The sequence below is a fragment of the Microtus oregoni genome, unplaced genomic scaffold (assembly GCF_018167655.1).
Source record: "Microtus oregoni isolate MIOR12 unplaced genomic scaffold, Mior012 000014F_ref0000157, whole genome shotgun sequence".
Taxonomy (NCBI): Eukaryota; Metazoa; Chordata; class Mammalia; order Rodentia; family Cricetidae; genus Microtus; species Microtus oregoni.
In genome coordinates, this window is record NW_024543073.1 from 21566322 (window position 1) to 21586988 (window position 20667).

Below are 20667 nucleotides of genomic sequence, written 5' to 3' on the forward strand. Positions count from 1 at the left end.
TGTGTGTGTGTGTTGTGTTATATTGTATGAGTGGTTGTGTGTATTTGTTGTGTGTGTGTGTTGTCTGTGTATGGTATGTGTGTCATGTGTGTTTGTTGTCTGTTTGGTGTTTTATGTGAGTGGTGTGATGTGTGTAATGTTTTGTGTGAGTTTGTGTATATGTGTGGTTGTGTGTATTGTTTGTGCATGTGGTATGCGGTGGAGGTCCGGGGTATATGTGTGGGGTTTGTATGTTTGTGGTGTGTTTGATGTATGTGTTCTGTTGTGTGTGGTGTGTGATCTGTGTGTGTGGTGTGTGCATATATGGTGGAAATGTGGTGGGGGTGTGTGTGTTTACATGTGAGTGCAGTGCCCTCGGAAGAGAAGAAGGCCGGCATCTGCTTCCCTGGAACTGGTGTTCCAGGTCAGTGTCAGCTGCTAACCCTGTTCTGGGAACTGAGTCCCAGTTCTTTACAGAAGCAGAATGGGCTTGTTCTGGTTGGTTTATGTCAACTTGACACAAGCTAGAGTTAGCTGCAAAGCGGAATCAAACTTGAGACAATGCTACATAACACCAGCCTGTAAGCTTGTCTGTTGGACATTTCTTAGTGAGACCGCCCTGGGCAGCTGGTCCTGAGCTGTGTGAAAAAGCAGGCCGGGCAAGCCAGTAAGAGTGCTCCTCTCTGACTTCCCTGGATAATGGACCACAAGCTCTAAGCTGAAATAAAGCCTCTCCTCCCCATGTTGCTTTGGTCATGTGTTTTCTCACAGCATTAGGAGACTTTAGACTGGGCCCTTGACCACTGACTCATGTCTCCTATTCTTGCTTTTGTTTTCTTAAAGTGTCTTGGGTGTCAAAGTAATTAATTAGCTTCATAAAATGTGTGTAAATATTCCCTTTAGCTCAATTTTGGGAAAAATTCGAGAAATACAGTAGTTGGACCTGGTGGCACACTCTGGTGGAGGCACAAGGGTCAGGAGTTTAAGGCCAGCCTGGGAAACAGAGAGACTTTGTTTCAAAATAGAACAACCACAAAGGAAGAGAACAGCTTTAACTCATGATTGCCTGGTGTTCTCGGTGTGGAATTTCTTGCCCTGTGCAGCTCCATGCTGGGAGGTTCTGGATGATTGCCCTGTCTTTATTATCATCTGTTCAAGCCTTCTATTTCTGCTTACTCAGTCTTGGTGCATTCTGTTGCTCTAGGAATTCAGCTAACCCGTGTCGTTGGTGTAGAATTGTTTAGAAGAACGTCCTATGGTTCTCGTAATTTTTCTGGCATCTGTGGTAATTCCTCATTTTCAGTTTTTAAGTTTTGAGTCATCTCTGTTGTTTTTAGTCCACCTAAAGATGATCAACTCTGCTTATTTTCATAGCTTAATTAATTTTAGATGTAGTTTTAATTAATCTGTAGTTTTTCTATTGTATTTACTTCAGTTTATGGTTTCTTTATTTCCTTCCTTCTGCCTTTTGAGCTTAGTTGTAAAAGTATACCTTCCTGATCAACCCCAGGCATGTCCTGCATGTGGGAGTCCTTCCTGGTGTCTTGACAGCTCTTGAAGATGCTGCTTCCTGAATTAAGTATCCGTGAGCCTGAGGGAAGGTTCATGTTGCCAGTAACTGCATGTGTGTTTGTGTGTGTGTGCATGTAGATTATGCTGACATATATCTAGCATATCTGTTTAGGGGAACTTGGAGAAAAGAGAGCCTAGCCTGACACAGGGACTTGCTTCTGCTCAGCTGTCTGGATAAGCTACCATCATGTCTCTTTGGTATCTGATGAGGAAGTTAGTCATCTTGAGAGTAATGTGCCATTGTAGTACTTTCTCCTGCTGACCGGAGTGGTTTTGGTTTGATTTGGTTTGGTTTTTAAAATCTTGCTGTGACTCAGTGGCCTTTGAGGCCCCTCCCTCTTCAGTTGGGTTAGCACCAAGGCATTTTATAAAGCTTAGCTTTCTTGTTATCACCAGTGAAGCAAAGAGAATGTCCCTTTGCTTTTCAGTTCACAGTCCAGCAGCTAGGGCTCCCCGCTTTGTTCCAGCTAGAGTGGGCTTGCTCTTCTTGGGGTTGCTGGCCTGAGAATTAATCCTGGCGCTGGTTTTCTTTAGTAGCCTGCTCTTCAGTGTTTGCGGCAGTGGATGATCTTCTTCCACTAACTCTTTGATCCATTTTGAAAATCTTTGGTTTGCTTGCTGTACTTAAGTCATTGACATTCAAAGAAATTTTGTAGTTGGGCTGGTGTCGCCTATATTTATGCTGTTTTCTATTTGTTTTCCTCCCCCCATTTTGGTCTGTGACACTTGGTGTTTTTAACTGAGCATCCTGTATGAACCTGCTTTTCTTTTCTTTCTTAACACAAAAGTTAAGTTTGATGATTTTATTTCTTAGAGTTTCAAATCCACTTAAATCCAAATACAAACAAAATAACTCTATACCTCTTTATGGGCAATAAAAATGCCTTATACTACTAACACGATTAATAGTCCCCCCTTTGATCCTTATATTATTTCTGTCATTCATCTCACTCATATATGTGTGTGTATATAAACATAGACATACAAGAAGTATATGCATATGACTCTATACTCAGAGTCTGTGCTACTGGCATTTCAAACCAACTGTTTGCTGTTGACAATGTGAAAAAGAAGTTTTTGCTTTGTCCTTATGGCCTTTCCTCAGATCTTCTTCCTTTGAGTAGACCCTAAGTTCTGACCATATTGTCTCCCTTCTTCCCGGAGGCACATCGACAAGCTCCTTGATGTGTGTGCGAAGTCCTATGTTCTTCAGCTTTGAGGAATAGTGTCTCAGGATACAGCAGTCTAGGCTTGGGACTTTATTTTCTCCTCAGTTGTTTTTGACATCACTCTCTTCTTTGTCTGATGTCTGAGAAGGTAGATATAAATATTTTTAAAAATTCTGTCTGTGTACCCCACGCATGCCAGTACCTGCAGGTACCCAAAGAAGGCATCAGATCCTCTGGGCCACCATGTGGGTGCTGGGAAGTAAAATCAGGTCCTCTGTAAGAGCAGCGAGTGCGCTTAACTGTTGAGTTACCCTCTGCCTCCAAGATACATTTATCTTTGTTGCTCTCAGGCAAGCTGGGTTTTTGTCCCTTGTCTGACTTTCAGGTTGTTTATCTTTCTGATTTTCTCTAGTTTGAGAACAGTATGTCAGTGTATATGTAGAGTGTGTTTTATTTCTTCCCTGAGTATTGTGTGTGCTCCCTGGGTCTCTGGTTTGCTGTCTGACAGTAACCTGAAGACATTTTCAGTCGTTCTTTTTTCTTTCAAATTTCTGTCCTCTCTGACCATTCTCCTTCTGGTGTGTTCATCACACATTATAGTTATGACTGGCCTGTAGTTTTCACACAGCCTCCTCTCTCCCTCTCTCCCTCTTTTCCTCCTCCCTTAAATGCATGTGATAGCCACAGGACAACCTTGATTGTCACCCTTGATTGTGGTAATTCTGTTTATTTGTCCTGGTTCTTAGGTAGCATGTATATCTGTCCTTGTTCTCAGAACTAAGGGAATGCATGTAAGCATAGCCACAGTCAGCTGCTGCCGCGATCTAAAAGGTTGCAGAATTCCTTAGAGCAGTTTCGTGTGCGGCCTTAGTGGAGCTGCCTGAGGAAACTCCAAGTTTGCTTGTGTAAGGGTTACTGAGGAAGTTGTTCAACATGCCGACCAGTTAGACATGCACATTTCTTCTCTTTCAATCCCTAGGTTGTCTCTGCTGAGTCCTGGAGTCTACATTTTCTAAGTGTCTAAGGTTTCTGAAGCTGGAACATATAATGAATGTACAAAAGACCATTCCATAGTCCCTGAGCATGAGAAAGCATAGGGCTGGTTCTGGGGTTCGAGTGTAAACTCTAGTACATGGGGAAGGAGAACATATGGTTTTAAATGTTTCATTAGCACATATTGATCATGCATACCAGTGGATAGTGATGACATTTTCAGTATGTGTACATGCTGTATTTCCCCCGTTCCCCTATCACCCTCATTATCTTCCTCCCCCCGACAATCTCCACTCTTTTCCCAGCTAGCCCTCTCTCTACTTTTACATCTTTTGTGTGTGGCCAGTGAGTTTCCTTAGGGTTGTGTGCAGGAGTGTGAGCAATGACTGTGCACAGGAGCAGGTATACCTTGCCAGTGGTATCACTCGTGAACTTGTGTCCCCCTCCCATTGGCTACTGGGAGTGGTTGAGCCCCATGAGCCCTCCCACTCCATGACAGCATGGGGAGGCAGGCTTGTTCAGAATCATTCCTGGGAGTGCATAGCTGTTAGAGCATTGATGACTTTTCTCCCCAGAGTGGTACTTCCCAACACCCTGAAAGTTTAGCAGGGAGGACGTTCTTAGCTTTATTTGTTATGTCTTGTGACCATGTTTGCAGTGTCTTCAGCAAGAGCATCTTGTCACCAAGGAGATGTAAATTTTTATGTGACATAGACAATCCTTAAATTTCTCATGCCTGGAAGGAAGGGATTTGAATGTTGTCATTGTGTGTGTAATGCTCTTGGGGTTCCTGGTAAGCAGAAAGCTCAATATATTATAGAATAGTCAAATCTACAATTATATAACCATGATTATTATTATAATGTCCTAAGTCTGCTGAGTCAATGTAGATCATTCTGTAATTTTTACTCATTGGTTCTAGTTGAGTTTTCTAAATCCACACAGAATATGCAAATATAGAGGTAAAGTGCTCTAAAGTATTAAAGAATGCTAGCCCCTGACTTTCCCAGAGATGTTTAAAAGTATCCTAAGAGGTGAAATCTCACCTGCCATGGGGAAGGATGTAGAGTCTACTCCTTCAGACTGTGGTTCTGCATGAGAGTCCTGTCTGTTCTCATCCTGGCCTCTCTAGCTTGTTCTGTGTTGGTCTCTGCACCATGTGATTTTCTTTCTTCTTTCTTGTCTTCCTCCTCCCTGCCTCCCTCCCTCCCTCCCTTCCTTCCTTTTTCTTTATTTCTATTCCGAGATAATGTCTCTCTCTATAGCTATGGGTGTTCTAGAACTCACTCTTGTAGACCAGGATAGCCTCGAACTCATAGAGATCTGCCTGCCTCTGCCTTCTAGGTGCTGGGATTAAAGATGCATACCCTACCACCCATCTCCACATGATTTTCTTAGTGCTCAAGGTTTTTCAGTGCTGCCAGAGTGGTTTGTCCAGGGTAGAATTCACTTTACACTGGTGCACACACTTGTTCTGAGTATCCAGAAGGCGGGTTGGTGCTCCTTTGTGTCTAGAGTTTTGTCTAGTACAACATGAAGATTTGATACCGTGAAGCATCCATGAGAGACCTTTCTAGCCTCTCAGACTTCCCTCATGGTTTCACTTTCTCTGTCTCAGGCAAGATTCCCTTGTGAGAGTTAATGATACAGTGCTTTGACCTCTTGTCTTGTCTGTTGTGTTAGGAAGGCCGCTTGTTAGTTCCTGGCTGCTCAGCCCCAAAATAATCACATAGAAACTATATTATTTAAATCACTGCTTGGCCCATTAGCTCTAGCATCTTATTGGCTAACTCTTACATCTTCATTTAACCCATCTCCATTAATCTGTTCATCACCATGAGGTCATGGCCTACCAGCAAAGTTTCAGCATGTCTGTCTCCAGTGGCAGCTCTATGGCTTCTCTCTGACTTCGCCCTTCTTTCTCCCCACATTTAGTTCTGTCTTCCCTGCCTACCTATGGTCTGCCCTGTAACAGCGTAAACGAATGCAGACAGATTGTAAAAATATATATACAGCTTTAATGGCGAAATAGACTTACAGAACCATCGTTCCTGTGGAGACCAGGAAAGCAGAAGGGACGGCTGGGAGCACGCTCGCCAAATTTATAGGCAAACATTAGCCCGAGGTGAACACGCCCCCCAAGGGGCGGGACTTATCCCTACATGTCCTCTCAACAGGCCCAAAGCAGCTTCTTTATTAACCAACAGTATTCACAACATGCAGAGGGGAATCCCACATCATGTCTGTAGGAGGTGGTAGGATGCAGGGCTTGTTCTCATGGTTGGCACTCCTGAGTGAAGCACAGCTAATGTGTATAATCAAAGTTCATGCCATATGAAGGTTTCCGACCCCCAAACCCAGGAACCCTTTGTGCTCACATATGATGCAGAATGGGCAGCAGTGGGGGGACATTGCTTAGAGGGCCTAGCCATGTGCTCAGATGTTTCTTGGTCGTTCTGTGTGCTTTGCTTCTTTCTGGGCCCTTCTGCGTGTGAGGCAGGACTTCACACACCAGAAGGAAGATGACTTTTCTATGTTGGCTGTAGGGAGCAGAGAGATGGGATAGAAAGAGAGGCCATGCTTCTCAGTCTGACTGACTTACTCAGTGTTCCGAGATGCATGCTCTTGACCTAAACAGTTCTCAGATGCTAACCTGGCTGACTCACAACTCGACATGAGCACTGAATCTCATTGCCACACTGTATCTGAGCTCCCCTGTTTGCAGTCAGGAAGTATTTCACGTTCTTACTGGCATTCTTTTCTTTAGGAATTGTCTCCTTCACCCCTGGATGCTTTTACTATCTCTTAGTTTTAAGTTTGTTATTTTGATGTGATGTGTCTATTAATTTTCTTAAAGACCTAGTTTGTGTTTTAGAGTTTTCAGTGTGAGGTACATGTCTCTCCATCCTGCTTTGACACCGACTTTTATTCTCTGATCTCCTCCCCTAGGTCTTAGTTGACAGGCCCCTGAACCCCATCATCAAGCCTACAAGCACTCCTGTATTCTGTGTTTTGTTTCTCTGCACTGTGTTCTGTGTCTTCTTTAGACCCATTTCCATTTCCTTAGTTACCCTTTCATCTTAATGTTGTCTGTAGTTAACTTGTCTATCATACTTAACACTTTTCTCTGAAGGAAGTTTTAGAGGTTTCACTTATAGAAGTTCCTTGGTAGAATTTTTAGAATTACTTATGTAAACTATCATATCATCAGCAAACAGAGTTTGACTTCTTCTTTTCCAATTTGTATCCCCTTGATTTCCCTTTGGTGTCTTATTGTTCTAGCTAGGACCTCAAGAACTATATTGAGTAGGTATGGAGAGAGTTTCACTTGTATCGTTTTGCCGGGTCTAGCTCAGCCCTGGAGACCTCCCTGGAACAAGGGGATGAAGAAAGAACAGACACCCAGACAAACGAACAGTAAGGCTGGGGTCGTGTGGGCATGCTCAGGTTAATGGGCTGAGTACCAACTGTGAAGCAGCTATAACCTCAGCTAGTTTACTGAGTCAGAACAGTTCCTCTCTGTAGGGGGTGTAGGAGGGGATGGAGGGAGGAGACAGCTGCAGTTGCTACTTCTTGCATACACTGGCCAGTCTTCTGAAACACTTAACACCAGAGGAGGACTTTCTATCCCTAGTCTCATCCAGGGAAGGCTATGCCCTTCCCATGGTGAGGCACCGGGGTCCCTAACATAGCTGCACCCATCATCGGCACGCCTTCCCTCGGGACTTCACCTACCCTTTATGTAGCCACTCAAGCTTTTCAGAGTCACAGTCATTTGAAGACCAATTTGTTACTAAGCTTTGACCGTCATTACCCTTGTTAAGCTTTTACTAACCTCATGTTTAATAAATATTTTTTAGTTTGTATTTGATTATTTTAGTGTGTTCAGGTCTTTTTTGTTTTCGGTGTTTGCTGACTTTTTGTAAAAAATGTTTTTAATGAGCTATGTATTTTTCTTTCCTTCCCTCCGCTCCTCCCCCCTCCCCTTCTGTCCTCATCCATGGTCCCCATGCTCCCAATTTATTCAGGAGATCTTTTCTTTTTCTACGTCCCATGTAGATTAGATTAGATCTATATATGTCTCTCTTAGGGTCCTCTTTGTTGTCTAGGTTCTCTGGGATTGTGAATTGTAGTCTGGTTTTTCTTTGTTCTATGTCTAAAAGCCACATATGAGTGAGTACATACAATATTTGTCTTTCTGGGTCTGGGTTACCTCACTCAGTACAATGTTTTCTAGATCTATTCATTTGCCTGCAAATTTTAAGATGCCATTGTTTTTTTTTCTGCTGTATAGTACTCCGTTGTATAAATGTACCATATTTTCCTTATCTGTGCTTTGGCTGAGGGGCATTAAGGTTTTTTCCAGATTCTGGCTATGACAAACAGTGCTGCTATGAACATAGTTGAGCACATGTCCTTGTGGTACTATTGAGCATCCTTTGGGTATATACCCAAAAGTGGTATTACTGTGTTTTGAGGAAGGTTGTTTCCTAATTTTTTGAGAAATCACCATACTGATATCCTAAGGGGCTGTACTAATTTGCACTCCCACCAGCAATGCAGGAGTGTTTTTTTTACCCTACATGCTCTCCTATATAAGTTGTCATCAGTGTTTTTGATCTTGGCCATTCTTACAGGTATAAGATGGAATATCAGAGTTGTTCTGATTTGCATTTCTCAGATGGCTAAGGATGTTGAGTATCTTTCAGCCTTTTTAGATATCTTAGCTTAGTTATGTGTTTGACTGAATACATAGTTATTTAAGTGAACCTTGAAGTAGCCTTTTAGATACTACATGCTATCTTTCTCTACGACTGTATGGTCTTACCTGTGCCTGAAATGGCAGTCTTGGTCTGGAGTGGGGCTCAGTGGTTAAGACCACTTGCTGCTCAGTCATGAGAACCAGAATTTGCATCCCAGCACCTATATCGGTAGCTCACAAATTCCTGTAACTGCATTTGAGAGATCTGACACACACACACACCTTTCTCTGGCCTCCATGGGCACTCACACGTGTGTGTATATATATATTCTCACACACACCCTCCTCTGGCCTCTATGGGCACTCACACGTGTGTGTATATATATATATATATATACACTCACACACACACCCTCCTCTGGCCTCCATGGGCACTCACACGTGTGTGTATATATACACTCACACGTATATATATATATATATATATATATATATATGTATATATATATATATATACACTCACACACACACCCTCCTCTGGCCTCCATGGGCACACACACACACACACACACACACACATATATATATATATACACACACTCACACACACACACACACCCTCCTCTGGCCTCCATGGGCACTCACACGTGTGTATATACTCCCACACACATGCAAGAGTGGTTTATTGTTTACTGCTCTTACTCAGAGGTGAAGACATAGGAGAATCAGGAGCAGTTGTCATAGCAGTTGGGCAAAGGTCTTTCTCCAGAACTGTGCTTGACTTGAAGTGACCATGTGTCCTGTAGTTGCAGACACACTGGGACATGTGCAAATGGGAAGAAACTGAATGTGAAGATGGCTTGCACACACTAGTGTTTGTGAGCAGGGCTTGTCTCCATGACTCTGACTTGGATATGTTGGCCTTCTGTCTCTCACCCCATCAACTTCTTATACTCAGACTGCTTGGTATTTAAGGCAGCAGGGTGCTGATAAAGGTTTTAGCTGGTTGATTTTCAGGGTGATTTTGTGTTTTCCTCAAGTGCTGCCAAGCTGCTTGGTCTTGTGCTTCTGTTCTCTTGTTTGCTTATATGTCATGTTATGTATTTAGCCCAGGTTAGCCTCAACCTTGTGATCCTTCTGAGTACTGGGATCTTACACACTGTTTTGTTCTGTTCTCTTTAAAGAGAATGTCTTGCTCTCTAGGGGACTCTAGCTTGGACCTCACTCTGTAGATCAGACCATCTTTGAATTTGCAGTAATTCTTCTGCCCCCGAGGGCTGAGAATACAGGCATGTGATATAACACTTGGTCCCAATTCCTTTTTAACTGTTAAAGTATTACTGCAGGATATGGTGGAGCATACCTTTATGGTGGTACATGACCTTGAGGCAGAGGCAGGCAGATCTCTGAGTTTAAAGCCAGTTCCAGCCAGCTAGGGTTACATAGGAGACCTGCCTCAAAAACAAAACATTAACAACAACAACAAAAAGTGCTATATGATGTATCTGTTGGGGAGGCAAATAATAGAGAAGTATATAAAATTCCTTTGGTAACAGTTTGCTATATAAATCTGTGTTCATCTTGAAAATCTCAATTTAGCATTTAACATTTTCTTCTACAATGTTGACTCATTTTCTTTGAAGTTCACACCAGGTATGTATGTAATAGTTTATTAAGTCCTCATAGACAGACTTACAACTGTCTATCTCCTCTAGGTGCTCCAGCCGCGTTCATGTATGGCTGGTGTTCCTGGCAAAGTGGGGTTGTTAGTGATGTTTTGTGGCAGGTTTCTAGTTTAACATTTTCAGGCCTTTGACATGTGTCTGTCTTCAGAGGGAAGAGCTGATTGTAAACTTCCATATCTCCCCTTCCCCTCTGCCCCCCCCCCTTGTGGCTCTCTCTTCCTTTCTTTTATCTCATGTTCTCAGGCTCCTGAGCTTTTGGGCTCCTGCCTTAGCCTCCCAGGTACAAGCAGATGGCCCTATGTCCTGCTATTTTATGCAGTTCTTTAGTCTGACGGTGTCGTTACTGTAAGGAACCAATTATGCTCTGTTCTTCCCTGGTGCACTGAGCACTGCAAAACTGGTAAGTGGGTTAGAAAGTGGCAGTGCGGAGCTGAGGCGTTTTAAGCATGACCGTGAGAAGGCATGGAGACAGGCAGGCCTTGGGACTTTGCTTTCTATGATTCTTTTGAAATAACTTAAGGTTGGGTCTCTGTGTTACATAATTTGTCTTTTACCTTTTTAGCCTCCACCAGGCAGCGTGAAAATGCCTAATGTACCCAACACCCAGCCAGCAATAATGAAACCAACAGAGGAACACCCAGCTTACACACAGATCACAAAGGTTAGTGCATGTTAACTGTGTAGATTAATACTAGAAGATCATCTATCATCTTATTGTATAGTTCATATAGTGAAATGTTTATTGCCTTTGATTTCAATGAATAATACCACTACAGTAACAATGACAGAATAATAAGCATGACTGGGAGAGAGCTAGCCACGACTCAGTGGGCAGCAGAGGACGTGGGAGATGGCAAGTGTCCAGGAAAGCCAGCATATGAGATGCATGGCTGACATTGGAGCACCGGACTGAAACCCCAAGGTCCAAATCAGGAGCAGATGGAGAGAGAGCACGAGCAAGGAACTCAGGACCCGAGGGGTGCACCCACACACTGAGACAATGGGGATGTTCTATCGGGAACTCACCAAGGCCAGCTGGCCTGGGTCTGAAAAAGCCTGGGATAAAACCGGACTCACTGAACATAGCGGACAATGAGGACTACTGAGAACTCAAGAACAATGGCACTGGGTTTTGATTCTACTGCACGTACTGGCTTTGTGGGAGCCTAGGCTGTTTGGATGCTCACCTTACTAGACCTGGATGGAGGTGGGTGGTCCTTGGACTTCCCACAGGGCAGGGAACCCTGACTGCTCTTTGGGCTAATGAGAGAGGGGGACTTAATTGGGGGAGGGGGAGGGAAATGGGAGGCGGTGGCTGGGAGGAGACAGAAATCTTAAATTTATTAAAAAAAATGCATGGCTGCTCTAACACAGAGGTAGAGTTCATCCCCAACCCCTCAGCATCTTAGGACATTTCAGAGATGTTTGAACTATTCTTGTTCTTGTGGAGCCTACTTGTCATTTGACTCTGCTTTCCGAGGTAGCTGAGTCGTCCTGAATGCCAATCGTCTCTCCCCCGCTGTACCTCACCTCACTTCCTCCCACCTGGGCACAGGGTCACCTAGAGTCTTGCTGCTCTGTTTTTAGAAGATTTATTTTTATTGTTCTCACTGACATGTACTTAGGTGGCTGTGTGTGGATGTGTGCACATCCGGTGGAGGCTGGAGTCACAGGCTAGTTATGAGCCACTTGATGTGGGTGCTGGGAACTGCAAGAACCGCATACATGTGCTTGCTCTTAATTGATGAGCCGTCTCTCTATCTCCAGTCTCTGACTTTTTTTCTTTTCATTTTTTGCTTTTTTGAGACAGGGTTTCTCTCTCTGTGTAGACTAGACTGGCTTTGAACTCATAGATCTGCCGCTTCTGCCTCCTGAGTGCTAGAATTAAAGGCAAATGCCACCACTGCCCAGCTCTCTGGCTATCTTTTTTTTTTTTTTGAACAAGCAAAATATTTTTAATTTTTAATCTTTTTTAAAAGAAGAAATCAATTTTTTTTAATTTTACATACCAATCCCAGTTCCCACTCCCTTCCCTCCACCTATCCACTCACCCCATCCCCCAATCTACTCCTAATAGAGGGTAAGGCACACTGCTTTAGGGAAGGTCCAAGGCCCTTTCTACTGTATCTAGGCTGAGCAAGGTATCCATCCAAAGAGAATGGGTTTTTAAAAAGCTCTCTGGCTATTCTTAATGAGAGGTGGATTGTTTGTTTTCTACTATCCTGTGGACTTAATATTGCTTCTGAGGGCTTCCATAACTAAAGGCAAAATGAATCAAATATCTCTACAGTATTTTCCAAAACTATAGCCTTCAGTGAATTCCTATATTTCGAAAGTGCATTTAACTGAGGTTTCTCTCATGGTTAAGATAAGAGTGGGCATGTGAATGTTAGACTATTTGAACTGTCTGGTAATGTATGTGTGTTGGTAATTTTGTTCAGGAACATGCCTTGGCTCAAGCTGAACTCCTCAAGCGCCAAGAAGAGCTAGAGAGAAAGGCCGCGGAGTTAGACCGCCGAGAACGGGAGATGCAGAGCCTGAGTCAGCATGGTAGTATCCAAAGGGTTGGGATGAAAATGTCTGTCCTTGCTTTGAGTCACTAGGTCTGGTGATAAACCTCGGCCCTGTTTTCTGATTCTAGCAAAGAGGTCAGACACAGCAGATTGCTCCCTTGATACCCGCAGCTCGCTGATCTTGCCTGATGATAGCACGGTCCTTTGATAGACTAGACGAATGTTGGCGTCCTCACAGAAAGTGAGACACAGATCGGATCCATTCATTTTATTCCAAGCCAGGAGCCTTTGATTCTGCCCTTGGCTCTCTTAAATCCTTTCTTTCCTTCTTTGGAAAAGAGCTGGGGTAGAAACGAAAGATCTTAATGCAGGCTAAGAGAAAGGCCCTCAGAAGAAAGGAAGGCACCTGAGAGCGGAGGTGTGGCTTCTCAGTAGTTCCACTGAACTTTGAGTGCACCCCTCTTCGGAGTCCGACCTGTTGGGATTATTGGTCTTTTCCTCACAGATACATTACACTTGTCGAAATGTGAAGAAAGCGTTTGTATGATTAATTACATGCTGTGGGATCTCTTCAGGCTCTGAGTACTGAAGATGACTCTAAGAACCCATGAGGGAAAGTTAGCAGCCTCAGGAAGGAGGAGGGGAGTTAAGGGAGGAGTTGCTAGGTGGCTGTAATACTGAATATTTCTTCCTTGTCTTACAGTGTTTAGGTCTCAGGTCTCTCGAGGACATGTTTATCCTGGGTCATTTCCTTGATTGCAACATCAGAGATTGTGTCTCTAGGAGAGAGATCTCGTTAATGATAATGTGTCTTATTTTCTTAATGCTGACTAACACTAATCACTTCTATGACAGATGAAAGATATTTTGATAAAGATAGTAACAAAGAGATGGACTTTAATTATTGAATTTTACAGTATATTAATATATTGAAGTACTTTTTTTGCCTTTTAATCCATATTAAATCCTCAGCACCATCCTGGGAAGTGTGACCCAGGAGTTAACTTTCTGAAGAAACGAAGGTGAAGTTTCTTAAGACCACAGTCAGCTAGTGGCTTGGGTACTTCTGTTCCAGAGCCTCCGTTCCTCGCTGCTTGCTGTTGGCGACTCTTACGTAGTGTCATGTGTCTTGTGTGTTCCTTAGGCAGGGCAAGTGCTCTGCCACTGAGTTACATCCCAGTCCCCAGTTCTAATACTACAATTAGTGTGACCGAGGGCACATGCTGAGGATAAACAGCGGGTTATACTTCTCTTTATGAGAAATGTCCAGATAGGTAAAAATATGTATAATTGAATGTTAAAAGTTATATATTTAATATCAGAAAGTGACTTTAGTTGTTATTTTTATTTGTATTTTTGTCTGAATTTGTGCTTTATGTTTAATTTTTGTTGCTGACTTCATTCCCCAAGTCTTGCTGTCCATCTTTTGTTTATGCAGACACACAGTCCTTCCTCACACCGCACCTGATTTGCTCTGGTTTTCAGGATGCTGGAATCCCCCAGTCATTCACTCCAGACTTGATTCTTTGGTCTGTGTTGTTGAGAACCTTGTTTCTCTCTGCACATCAGTTAGGAATTTAGCAGAATTCTGCTGAAGGACTCGTGTACTGAGGAGAAAATGGAAGTTTAAGAATTGGATGGCCTTCCTCGCAGTAGCCAGGCCCTGGGCCTTTGAACTAAACCTGATTTAGGAAACTCTCAGGGTTTGTCCCTGGGTTCTCCTATACATAGATGTGTTAAACGTGGTATATGATACTGGAAAATTTTATTAGCATTTGTTGTTTCTAAAATATTAGTCTGAAAAAAAAAAGCATCAGCTTGGCTTTCAAGGCTGTAGAGTGTAGAGAGGAGCGGTGGTCCTGTTTTGTACCTCGTCTACCGGAACAGTGCGCTGTACTTTGACAGAAAAGTAAGAACACAATGTATTTGTTGCAGTAACTTTTTTTTTTAACTTACAGGGAGAAAAAATAATTGGCCACCTCTTCCTAGCAATTTTCCTGTGGGACCTTGTTTCTATCAAGACTTTTCTGTAGACATTCCTGTAGAATTCCAGAAGACAGTAAAGCTTATGTACTACTTATGGATGTGTGAGTATAGAACCAATCATATTTATGTACAGATGCCTTTTGAGTTCATATTTTCATCAGTAGACACCTTTTTGAACGTGATATATTTAAAATGCATGTTAAATGTCTTTTCATACAGATATTAATAGTCATAATTTCAGAACTGAACATCATATTTCGATACAACAATTGTGTAACAGGTAGCAGTCCAAGTCTGGACGAGGGAAGCCTACACATGGAGCACCAGCCCTGGCTGATGAACGGTGTCTTGTCTGTCGTGGGAAGGCTTTTGTGAAGACCTTTTTCCTAGAAGAATGTTATCTAGGCGAGACTTGCTGTGGCAAAATTAAGCATACTATTTTTATGCAAAGGAGTGTCATTTAGATTCTGTTAAATGTAGCGCTGTGGCTGGTTTTAGAAAGAGATGGAGATGCTGTAATGTGAACTGTAACTTTAAAAATCTCTTTGGGCACGGTGCACTTCTCATGGTCAAGTGGCTATGAGTACTTTTATTCTTGAGATTGCGTACTGCAGGGCAGTTTCATTAAACAGAGCATTTTCAGCTGGGATGCACATGCTTTGAAATAGGAAAGGAATGGCGAGCTGCTAAGGCCCACTGTGTACACACAGACTTCTCTCTTCCCTTACTCTCTGATCTGCCCTGTTGACGCCATTGTCAGGAGAGAGGCTGTTCAGATGGGGCAGCAGGTCGTTTGTAGGCAGTGAAAGCGTGTGAGCTTCACTGTGTGTTTAGTGAGGCTTTAGGGCCCGCCTTCTCGAGTGGATGTGATCATTTTCTTTAGACTCTTAGGAGCATTCTTCATGTCTCCGCATGAGAAGCAGTTCGTTCTGGGCACTACTTATGTCACAGTTTTAAAAAAGAACATTTGCTCTCAGTCTAAAAATTACAGTGGACCTGTGTTGGTGGTATAGTGGTGAGCATAGCTGCCTTCCAAAAAATTATAGTGAATATTACTTTAAATTTTTTTTTTTGAGGCAGGCTCTCTTTATGTAGCCATGGCTGTCCAGGAATTCACTACATAGACCACACTGGCCCGGAACTCAGAGATCTACCTGTGTCTGCCTCCCTAGTGCTGGGATTAAAGGTGTACATCACCCCACCCAGCTGGCTATTATTTTTAGACTCTTAGTTTCTTGTTGAGATTTGGCCTTGCTGCCTATAGTATTATATATGTTTGATATGTAAGGTATAATTCTATATATGTACATGTTAACCAGTTTCTATGCCTTATTTAATTAGTATATTTCTCTGTGTCATATATGCATTTTTTGTATATGAATTTTAAAAATGGCATAATATTTTAGGCATAATTTATTTAACTTTCACAGATATTTTTATGGTAGAGGTAGTTGGAAAATTCAATGATAAATTTAGTAAATAGAGGCTGGGTAGGAAGAATTTTTAGTTTAACTTTAATTGTTAAGTACTAACGATGGCTTCAAAATCAATTTGTTTGGTTTTAAAAATGCATAACTTGCAGAGTCTCTCAGCAGTAATACAGTTAGTTACAGCTTTTCCCAGTCTTATTTATTTTGCCAGTCTTTTTAAAAAAGGGACTAAAGATTCTACTTAGGGTTCTGTTTCAAAGAAGCACTGCTTGAAATGAAGTGTGAGCAGTGAGGAATTTGCCCACATTAAGTAGAGACTGCTTTAGTGGGTACTTCCGGGAGTATTGGCCTGGTGTGGATCTGAGGGCTGATAGAAAGGTTGATACTCAGTCATAGTGAGAGCTAGCACTTGTGGGAGACTGACTTGTTGTTAGGCAGTGAAGAGCCAGCCCTACTGCATCCTCCACCAATTACCACATTGTTTAGTTAGTCTTAGAGAAGCTAAAGCTTTGCCCAGCATTGTCCAACATTATATAGCAAAGTCACTATGTACCAAACTATCTGGGTAAGCTGGTCTCTCGAGGCCAGGGTTAGACTCATGGTATGCCAGCTACAGAAAGCCAAGATGAAGAAGTGATTTCCATTTTAATGAATACATTGAAGATGGGTTTTCAAAGGTTCCATATGGAAGCAGATAATGACCAAAAGCAATTAGAACTTTCACTGTGGAGTAAACCCTGACCTTTTTGAATGTGCTTTTGAATTTACAAAAACTAAAGCATGGACACTAGCCACCAGGCAGCAGAGGAGATGCGCGCGCACCTGTAGCCATCTCTTTGTAATCCGTATTTATCAAGAGTTACATGGCGCCAGCAGTTGCAAATTCAGACCAGCAGACATAGATTTGTGCCTCATAAAGCAAATAAAGCTTTCACGTAAAAAAAACTGTAACTTAACCTTGCAAATCATGTGAACAAGATGGCTTAAAGGTCTGTCCAGCGTTTGGTCTGTATTCACCATCCACCAGCATAGACACATTGAAATTAACACACAGATGGCGAGGTCCATAGCCTTTGTCCGCTTTCTGTGCCCTGCTCAGGTACACAGCTTCATCACCAGCTACCCAAGACAGGCTGGCTTTTATTGAGTGCAAGATTCACTGACCATGGTTACTTTAAAAACATCTAGGAGAAAAGTAACATATTACAAAAAGTTAGGTTGGTACTTTCTGTACTTGATTTTAAAACATTAATATAGATCTATACATGCTCCTCATTTTCTGCAAGTGAAATAGAAAATAAACTTTAAAAAACTATTCTTTTGAAGATGGAAATTTAAGTTAGAACATGCTAACATTAGAACACACACACACACACACACACACACACACACACAACCAAACTTAAGACAGCCAGAGTCCTTTAGAACTACAAAATAATTTCCCATTTCACAGGAATTTTAGTTCCACTTTTAAGCCTTTATTTTGAAGAAAAGTCTTTATTTTGAGAAAAAAGGATTTTGAGTCATTTCATTAGTAAGCCAGCTTTCCCAAGGGTTAAAACTCCTGGTAGTAATTGAGCAATTGGTACAGTTTTTTTTTTTTTTTTTTTTTTTTTTGTGATAAAGAAGAATGGGTTTTAAAGTAAAAGCCCTTAGATGCTACAGCAGATTTGCTTTCAGTCTCTGGAGCTGTTTCTCTATAGTTGATTTATCTAATGTTTAGATGAGAATACATCAGGGCACCCAGAAGGAGTAGTTTTATCCTGTTTTATAAATTTTTGATTTTGATTTGTAAAGGGATTTTAAAATTAGTTTTTGATGCATATTGAGTTTGTAGTAGATTTAATAATCTTTTAATTTTTTAAATCTAAGTCATAGTTGGTTGACATTTTTATTGATAATATACATTTTATAGTATTTTAATTTTATGGGAATTTTTCTCATAATAAAATTCTACCCATGAATACAGTTTTACAAAATCACTTTAAAAAGTTGGAACTGTAGGGGTCTGGAGAGATGGATTAGGATTAGGAGCCTTGTTGCTCTTGCAGAGTACCCTGGACTGGTTCTCAGCACCCACGTGGGGCTCACAGCATCTCTGTCCTCAGTGCAGCACCCTCTTCTGGCCTCTACAGGCCCTGCACGCACATGGTGCATGCATATACTTGCAGGCAGACATCCAAACACATAAAATAAAAATATGTAAACAAAAGCTATAACTGGTAAGCGTGGTTCTTTAGGATTACAGTGTTTCTTGGTGTTACTCAGGTTAGGGAGAGCAGCATGCTGGCAGCATGGGGACATCCTGCCCCTGGCACAACCATCGTGTGGCCTCTGTGGAGTGGAGGGAATAACCTGAATCAAGCTATTTCCCCGTTAAAAAAAGCAGCTCACTCCTGAAGATGAAGTCATCCTCATAGACTTGCTTCTGTTTATTAATTGTAATCCAGTTCTTGTCTGTAGTCCCCCCCTTACGAATAGTGTTCTGAGGACCCCACCTATGGGGTTTTGTTTGTTTGCTTTTGTCTTTAACAAACATTGCTTCTCTTCTTGGGCCCTGGGTCAAGAAATTCTCAGCCTATTTTCTTTTCAGGAAAGCAAACCTATGGGTTGGGCTTAGACGTGCAGCTACCTAGGAGGAGGGGATAGCCCACAGGATTTTTGCCTGAAAATGCACTACTGTGTGCACTGTGCTTTCAAATCCTGTGTAAGAGGCATCCATGTTTGAAGAGCTTGCCATGGGAAGATGGGAAGAATGCATGCCCTTAGGAAGTGTTTTCAGCTGTAACTCTTGTTGTTCTGTCTTCTGATCCCACAGTCCATGCGGTGACTCTGTTCCTAAACATCTTCGGGTGCCTGGCTTGGTTCTGTGTGGATTCTTCACGAGCAGTTGACTTTGGACTGAGTATCCTGTGGTTCTTGCTTTTTACCCCCTGTTCATTTGTCTGTTGGTACAGACCGCTGTACGGAGCTTTCAGGTAAAGTGTGCGTGTTTAATATATGTGCTTAAAACCTGTGAAGTGTGTGGGTGGTGGCTCACTCCTGGAGTCTCCGCACTCAGGATGCTGAAGTAGGAGGACTGCTCTAGGCCAGCTACATAGTTTGTATTAGGCTGAGGCCACCGAGCAAGACTTTGCCACAAACAAACTGCCCATAAAATGAATAATCTATATCATACCCCAGTGGGAAAGTTGGTATAGTTTCATTACATTTTTTTTTAAAATCTGTGACATGGCTCAGTCAATAAAGGTGCTTGCTGCCAAACGTGGTGACCTGAGTTGGATCCCCAGGTCCTGTGTGGTAATAGGAGGGGACTGACTCCTGTGAGTTTTTGTCTGACCTCCCCACGGACACCATGCCCGGCACACCCCTTTCCCCAGTAAAATAAATATGAATATAATACAAAATTAAAATGTTTATTATAATATACCTTCTGAAAAGTCTAATATAGCTTGCCTATATATTTGTTGGATCATAAAATTCATAAGCATTATTTTTCTTGAAAATCAAACATAAAAGTTGATAGAAGAAAATAAACATTCTTAAATTTTAACATGTAACATTTTATGCCATGCTTTATACCTGACCTTAGGAAACCTTGGGTGTTCATTCCTCTCTCCCACATGGCTCGGTTGTTATGAATTATAGCTGGTGGTCACAGCCTTTCATATGAGCACATATGAAACACTCAGCGGTGTGGTAATCCTTTCTGTGTATATTCATCTTTAGTTTTTCCAAAGATAGTGGCATTTAAAAGCCTATTTAGGCTATAAAATGAAGAATACTATTTTATATAGTATTAATCACTATTTACATATAATAGGTAATGTGCTTTCTAGATGAATGTTCTGTGAGGTGTTAACTGATATTGGGGAAAATGTTCCTTAGCTTAATTTTCCAATAGCTAGTTAATGAAGCTAGGCAAACTCCTTCATTGTAGAGTCTAAGTGCCTAGTACACCTTGTGATGTGACCATGAAGCCATTCTTTTCTGTGGGGCCCCTTGTGACACTGGGTCAGGGCAGATGGTACATACCTTCACCCAGCTGCTTGTGGGGATGGAGTCAGTAGCAGCATCTCTGAACCCAGAGTTCCGATTACCCTGTGCAATATATTTTCTCTCATTTCCTCCAAATGGGTTATCTTTAACCATCTGTCTTGCTTCTTTCTTCCTGTTGCCGTAGTAACTGGCTGCAGTTTCTGGGATAGTGAAGGTGAAGGTGGGGTGGTGGCATGTCTTGTCTCAGGTATCGGGGAAGGACTCAGCATCAGCTATGAAGTACGCTGCAGACTTCTTTTGTAGATACCCATTGTTGGTTTGAGGACTCTGCTCTATTTTTTATCAGGAATGGCTTTCTATATGCGTTTCTGTGTCTGTTGACATGGTCATGTGATTATCTCCCCTTTATTCTCAACTGGCCATAACTGCCTTTAGAGTGAAACCAACTTTCCATTCTCCCTCTTCCCCCTTTGGCCACGTTAGTCTCTTTAGGGGATGCAATAGGAGCTCATGTTCATGAAGCATCTTACTTGAAATGCACTGCCCAGGTGTAGTCTTAGGTCCTTAGGTTCTGAGAAAGTTAATTCTATCAATCTTTGATTATTTTTTCTGCTTTGTTTATAATCTTTTAAATAAAAC

The 20667-nt window shown here is 42.1% G+C and overlaps 1 protein-coding gene across 1 annotated transcript in view; it reads left to right on the plus strand.

Annotated features, from left to right (window-relative positions):
• Nucleotides 1-20667, plus strand: part of Scamp1 (secretory carrier membrane protein 1) — an 89299-nt gene that overhangs the window by 48468 nt on the left and 20164 nt on the right. Inside the window, exons 3-6 of the mRNA XM_041663390.1 lie at nucleotides 10663-10761; nucleotides 12542-12650; nucleotides 14572-14700; nucleotides 18848-19007. Of these exons, the coding sequence (XP_041519324.1) occupies nucleotides 10663-10761; nucleotides 12542-12650; nucleotides 14572-14700; nucleotides 18848-19007 (497 nt within the window). The remainder of the gene's footprint in view (nucleotides 1-10662; nucleotides 10762-12541; nucleotides 12651-14571; nucleotides 14701-18847; nucleotides 19008-20667) is intronic.